The 7,371-nt window shown below is 44.8% G+C and overlaps 1 protein-coding gene across 1 annotated transcript in view; it reads right to left on the reverse strand.

The window, feature by feature from the left end:
- The window catches only part of coro7 (coronin 7), a 177,214-nt gene extending 170,112 nt beyond the window's left edge, over positions 1–7,102 (reverse strand). Inside the window, exons 1-3 of the mRNA XM_072267324.1 lie at positions 7,099–7,102; positions 5,252–5,332; positions 97–167 (exon numbers count right to left, since the gene is read on the reverse strand). Coding sequence (XP_072123425.1) covers positions 97–167; positions 5,252–5,332; positions 7,099–7,102 — 156 coding nt within the window. The remainder of the gene's footprint in view (positions 1–96; positions 168–5,251; positions 5,333–7,098) is intronic.
- Between the last annotated feature and the right edge of the window lie 269 nt (positions 7,103–7,371).

Here is a 7,371-nt window from a genome sequence, read left to right on the forward strand (position 1 = left end):
CTAGAAACAAACTGCACTCAAGAACCCCCCCCCCCACTGGTTTCCGGTATATCTGTCTCTTCCCCCCAGCGTGGGACGTCCTGCACAGCACCATACCGTCATATCTGCGGAACATGTTGCAAGCAACGCATCATCAAACGGAGAGAAATCAAAATCCGTCAGCAGATCTGAAAAGGGAAAGGAGATGGTTAGTAGTTCCTGGGACACCGGTGACAGTGTTCACGCCTCTAACCGTGCCGATGGCTCACCCCGGTGACCACAGCAATGGCTCACACCTATGACTGTGTCCACATCACATCTTCCACGCCTACCCCACAACCTTCCTGCACACCCCCATCACACCTTCCCTGTCTCTATCACTCTCCCTCACCTCTCCCCCGCACTTCTTCCTCGTCCTCTTCTCGCCTCCCCGTAATCCTTCTTCCTTCCTCCACGGTGCCGAGATATGTCCCAGTGCCATTGCTGGTGTTGGATTAGAAAGCTTATTTCTCTAACAGTTTAACTTCCTGTGCCTGCTTGTATTTTTATATAGTCACCCAAATACACATAATTGTTCAGGGTATTTTCCAGTAACAGTAGCAAAGCTGCTTCTATATTTTTCTAGAAGCTTCTCAGTTTTTCTACAGCAGGTGTCACACCACTTCAATCTGACTATTTTAGAACACAGTACAGACCATTGGGCTCACGATGTTGTGCCAACCTCATAACATCCTCCAAGATCAATCTAACCCTACACTTGTACACAGCCTTCCATTTTCCGTCATCCATGTGCTTACCCAAGTTTCTTCAATATCGCTACTTATCTGCCCCTACCATCACCCCGGCAGGGTATTCCACACATTCACCACTCTTTGTGGAAAAAACCTACCTCAGACATCGTCCCCACACTTTTCTCCAAACACCTCAAAGTTATGCCTCCTCGTAGAAGCCATTTCGACCTTAGGAAAAAGTCTCTGGCTGCCCACTCGATCTATGCCCCTTATCATCTTTTACACCTCTATCAAGTCACCTCTCATCCTTCTCCTCCAAAAGAATGTGATAGGTGAACCCATTTTGGTTGGCGAAGTCTTGACTGATTAGATTTACGGAATCATGTGAGACTATTCAGTGGACATGCCAAATCCTCCCTGTACACCTATCATTAACAAATAGTTCTAGAATTGTAGCTGACTGTAATGTGTCGATTAGAAAAGAACAGGCTTTCTTGATTATATCAGTGTGAGCAGTGAGCAAGCTCATTAGATTTTTGTCCTCAGATCAGAATCGCAATCAGTGCCAAGAACCTCTGGAGTTTCCAGGGCAGTTGTTATAAATCAGAATCCTTGATGAGCAGAAGAGCGTGTGACTTGCTACTTATCATGAATTTTTTTAGTTACCTTCTGTTGCTTTTTAAAAGCTTCCCAATCCTCTAATTTCCCACTAACTTTTGCTCTATTACATGCCCTCTTTTCGGCTTTTATGTTGGCTTTGACTTTTCTTGCTAGCCACTGTTGTGTCATCTTGCTTTTAGAACGCTTCTTCCTCTTTGGGATGTATATATCCTGTGCCTTCCAAATTGCTTGCGGAAAGTCCAGCCAGTGCTGCTCTGCCATCATCCCTGCCAGTGTTCTTTTTCAATCAATTCTGGCCAACTCCTCTCTCATGCCTCTGTAATTCCCTTTACTCCACTGTAATACGGATACATATGGGTTTAGCTTCTCCTCGTATTTCAGGGTGAATTTGATCATATTATGATCACTTTCCCCTAAGGGTTCTTTCAGCTCTCTAATCAATTCCGGTTCATTGCACAACACCCAATTCCAAATAGCTGATCCCCTAATGGGTTCAACCACGAGCATCTCTAAAAAGCCATCTTGTAGGCATTCTAGAAATTCCCCCTCTTGGAATCCAGCACCAACCTAATTTTCCCAATCTACCTGCATATTGAAATCCCCCGTGACTATTGTAATATTGCCCTTTTGGCATATGCATTTTTTATCTCCCATTGTAATTTGTAGACCACATCCTTACTACTGTTTGGGGTCTGTATACAACAACCATCAGGATCTTTTAACCCTTGAGGTTCCTTAGCTCTATCCACAATGATTCGACATCTTCCAACCCTATGTCACCCCTTTCTAATGATTTAATTTCATTTTTTACCAACAGAGCAACGCCACCCTCTCTGCCTTACTGCCTATCCTTTCAATACAATGTGTATCCTTGGACATTAAGCTCCCAGCTATAATCTTTCAGCCACGACATCATACCTGCCAACCTGCAACTGTGCTGCAAGTTCATTGCCCTTAATCTGTATACTGCGCACACAGACAGCCCAACACCTTCAGTCCTGTATTCACCATCTTCGATTTTGTCTGCCTTTTACATTGCAACTCATCCTGTTGACTGCGATTTTGCCATATCGTCAGCCTCTCCTTGCTAGGAGTCTCACTACACACTACCTCATTTTCAGCACTATGCTCCTGTTCCCATCCTCTGCCTAATCAGTTTAAACCTGCAAGGGTGTTGGACCCCCTTGGGTTTAGGTATAACCCATTCCTGTTGTCCAGGTTGTACCTTCCCAAGAAGAGATCCCAATGATCTACAAATCTGAACCCCTGCCCCCTGCACCAGCTCCTTAGCCACACATTCACCTGCTGAATCATCCGATTACCCTCACTGCCACGTGGCACAGGCAGCAATCCAGTGATTACTACCCTGGAGGTCCTGTTTCTCAACTTTCTACCTAGCTCCCTAAAATCTTTCTTCAGGACCTCCTCACCTTGCGTACCCATGTCATTGGTGCCAATATGTACCAAGACTTCTAGCTGCTCACCCTCCCCTTTGACGATGCTGTGGACCCAATCTGAGACATCCCTGATCCTGCCAAAAGGGAGACAGCATACCATCCAGGTGTCTCTATTGTGCCCACAGAATCTTGCCTCTGTTCCTCTGACTAAGGAATCTCCTATCAGCATTGCAGTTCTCTTCTCCTCTGAGCCACAGCACCAGACTCAGTGCCAGAGACCTGGTCACTGTGGCTCCCCCCGTAGGTCGTCCCCTGCAACAGAAACTAAAGTTTACGCTTATTATTGAGGGAATGGCCACTGGTGTGCTCTGCACTGACTATGCATTTCCCCTCCCTCTCCTGACAGTCACCCAGTTACCTGTCTCCTGCAATCTAGGGGTGACTACCTCCCTGTAGCTCCCGTCTATCACCTCCTCATTCGCCCGTATGAGTCGAATGTCATCGAACTGCAGCTCCAGTTCCTTAATATGTTCTCTCAGGAGCTGCACTCAGCGCATCTGGTGCAGATGTGTTCACTTGGGAGACTGGATGTCTCCCAGACTTCCCACATCCCACACACAGTACAAAACACTGTCCCTGGAGCCACTCTCACTGAACTACTATGTCCTAACAGAGGAGGAATGAACAAATTAGAAGAGAGAGATAGAGAGATATAGAGATAGAGTGTGAGAGAGAGTGAGAGAGAGTGAGAGAGAGTGAGAGAGAGTGAGAGAGAGTGAGAGAGAGTGAGAGAGAGAGAGAGAGAGTGAGAGAGAGTGAGAGAGAGTGAGAGAGAGTGAGAGAGAGTGAGAGAGAGTGAGAGAGAGTGAGAGAGAGTGAGAGAGAGTGAGAGAGAGTGAGAGAGAGTGAGAGAGAGTGAGAGAGAGTGAGAGAGAGAGAGAGACTTACAAGATGCTTCACCTCACACAAACCTGATGAGTCAAAGCCACTCTAAAGACGGGTGCACTGAAAAGAATGGCCGCTCTGCTTGCACTTGTGTTATTTTTAATCAGCCCCTTCTAATGTATCCCTCTTGCTGATTGGTCACTCCTCAACTCAGGGAAACCCCTGCAAAACCCTGCCTTCAAAACCTCAATCGCCATCCTGGTTAAAAGCTAGCTCTTTTCACACACCCCTGAAGTTGATTGTCCAACTACAGAAAACTACCGTGAGCTCTGGTTTTTAAATCCTGAACGTGAACCTGACCAAAAGGTCCAGACTTTGGAGAGCGTAGAAGAGGTTTACCAGGATGCTGTCTGGATTAGAGGGTTATATCACGTGCTACAACGAGAGGTTGGACAAACTTGGATTGTTTTTTTCTGGAGTGACGGAAGCTGAGGGGAGATCTGACAGAGATTTATAAGATTATGAGGGGCATAGATAGAGTGGACAGACAATTATCTTTTTCCCCAGAGTTGAAATGTCTAATAACAAGGTATGAGTTTATACCTTATACTTTATTGTCGCCAAACAATTGATACTAGAGTGTACAATCATCACAGCGATACTTGATTCTGCACTTCGCGCTCCCTCGAGTACAAATCGATAGTAAATAGTAAAACTTTAAATTATAAATAGAAAATAGAAAAGGGAAAGTAAGGTAGTGCAAATAAACCAAGAGGCAGGTCCGGATATTTGGAGGGTACGGCCCAGATCCGAGTCAGGATCTGTTCAGCAGTCTTATCACAGTTGGAAAGAAGCTGTTCCCAAATCTGGCCGTACGAGTCTTCAAGCTCCTGAGCCTTCTCCCGGAGGGAAGAGGGATGAAAAGTGTGTTGGCTGGGTGGGTCGTGCCCTTGATTATCCTGGCAGCACTGCTCTGGCAGTGTGTGGTGTAAAGTGACTCCAAGGATGGAAGATTGGTTTGTGTGATGTGCTGGCCTATGTTCACGATCTTCTGCAGCTTCTTCCGGTCTTGGACAGGACAACTTCCATACCAGGCTGTGGTGCACCCTAGAAGAATGCTTTCTACGGTGCATCTATAAAAATTAGTGAGGGTTTTAGGTGACAGGCCAAATTTCTTTAGCTTTCTCAGGAAATAAAGGTGCTGGTGGGCCTTCTTGGCAGTGGATGATGAAAGCAGTTAATTTCAAAGGAGGTGCAAGCAGAAAGTTTTTTTTAAACAAAGACTGGGGTTGCCTGGAAGCAGAAACATTAGAATCATTGGTGCAGTCTTTCATTGAGTCTAATATGGTTATTATTCTATTATGGATGTATTGAGTAGGCCCGCAGAAAGTGAATCTCAGGGTCGTACCTGGCAACAGATATGTACTTTGAGAATAAATTTGCTTTGAACTTTGAAAAGGGATGTTTAGATAGGCACATGAATATGAGGAAACTGGAAGCATATGGACATTGCATAGGCAGAAGAGATTAGTTAACCATTGGATTACTAATATTATTGGTCAGCACAACGTTATGGGCCAAAGGGCCTGTTCCTAACCTGTACTGTTCGATATTCACACCAGCAGCTCGGACTGTTACCTGCATGACAAGGAAGTTCTGAGACCTGCCACTTATCCCGGGATCCATTCTCCAGTGGTAAAATTCCAAGAGTCCCGCCACCTGCACGAAAACACAAAGCACTTTAGAAACAGTCACTTGGAAGGCAGGATTCGGATTCAAATTCATTCATTTATCATACAAACATCAAAAATATACAGTGAAATATTGGGTGTCATGGTAGTGTAGTGGTTACCGCCACTCTGTTAGAGATCGGGGCACCTGAGTTTGAAGTTCAATTCCAGTGTCCTCTGTAAGGAGTTTGCACATCCTCTCCCGTGGAACACATGGGTTTCAACTGGGTGCTCTGATTTCCTCCCACAGTCCAATACCATTGTAAACTGTCCTGGGATTAGGCTAGGGTTAAATTGGTGGGCTGCTGGGTGGTGTGTGTCATTGGGCCAGAAGAGCTTGTTCCATGCTGTATCTCTAAATAAATAATAGAGAAATAATTAAATAGGCTGTTTGCAGTAACAACCAACACACCCAAGAATGTTCTGAGGGATCACCTCACATTCTAGGGTACCGCAGTGCCACAAGGTTCAGCAGAATAACACAAGCTCTTCCTGGCTTCTCTCGCATTCCTTTCCTGTCCCCATGAAGGTCTTGGCCAGAAACGTTGACTGTTCTATAGTGTCCCCACTCTTGTTGAGTTTGTTGCTCTGGTTTTCCTGCATCTGCAGAATTTCTTCTGTTTATGAAGTGCAATTTGATCCCCAGCCTTGCCAGTTTCTTCGGGAAGGGAGGAATCAACATCCTCGTGATCATCAAAGTGAACGGCTGTGATTCCTGTTTAACTGTTCATTCAGTGGAAGACAAGCTGGATTGCATTCATCCGCAGCTGCACGTGTGAGATGAGGAACTGCTGCAGGCTTGTTCTTGCAGAAACATGGCTCCAGGACAACTTCCATGCACCATCAATCTATAGGCCATGTCACATAGGGACAGGCTATATTCTTACTTAATTTTTTACAACTGTATGTTCTTCTCTATTGTAATTATGTACTGTATGCTGTATGTGACAGTTGATACTGTGGTTTGCACCTTGGGCCCAGTGGAATACTGTTTCGTTTGGCTGTATTCTTGTATATGGCTAAATTCCGAAATGGTGACCTACAAACCATCCTCCCTCCCCTGCACTAATGCACTGCCACTAGGCAGTGGTCGGGTTACTGGAAAATTACCCCAACGTCTGTAATACTGCTCTGGAGACAGGGACTGAAATCCCACATTGGAAACTGAGGAATTTAATGATTTTCATTGAACTGGAGGTAGAGAAGCCTCAAGTCCCACACCACCAGCTTCTAGAACAGCTATCTCCCCTCAACCATCCAGCTCAACCCAAAATCACCACCTCGCTTTAGAAACAGAATCAGAATCCTTTATTATCGCCAAGTTTGTGGACACATACAGGGAATTTGATGCCAGGTTCCCTGAGCTCTCGCTGTACAGAATCAAAAAGCAAACAAAACAATAGTGCAAATAATCGTGAACTATATACAATGAGGTATATCTGTGTACATACAGGTGGACTTGGTTTATAATAGACTAAAATTCAAGTTTTCATAAGACATGGCATACGGAAAGAAACTGTTCTTGTACCTATTTGTCCTGGCACACAGTGATCTAAAGCGTCTACCAGAAGGAAGGAGTTGGAACAGGTGATGTCCAGGGTGATGCAACACTACGATCACTTTGCACTAAAATTGGACTTCGCTTTTTTTTCTTGTTCTTGTAAAAATGTGTATGATTTATGTTTTGCTCAGGAATGATGCTACGTGCCTGTGATGTTGCTGCAAGTTTTTCACATCACCTGTGCATACATGTACCCATGCATGTGACAATATGAGCTGTTAAACAAAAGCTTAAGTTTCTTCCCCTCAGCAGTTAAGCTGGTTAACCATTCTAGCGCTTCCCGCGCCCCCCCCCCGCCCTTTATCTATAACACCAGTCACTGCACTGGAAACACTCTAAACCACTCTTTATAATACTTTTACATTGGAAATACATCAGAATTAGGTTTATTACATCATGAAACTTGTTAACATTGCAGCAGCACTACAATGCAATAGATAATAGAAAAGTAAACTATGAGTTACAGT

Source organism: Mobula birostris, chromosome 9 (assembly GCF_030028105.1).
Source record: "Mobula birostris isolate sMobBir1 chromosome 9, sMobBir1.hap1, whole genome shotgun sequence".
Lineage (NCBI taxonomy): Eukaryota > Metazoa > Chordata > Chondrichthyes > Myliobatiformes > Myliobatidae > Mobula > Mobula birostris.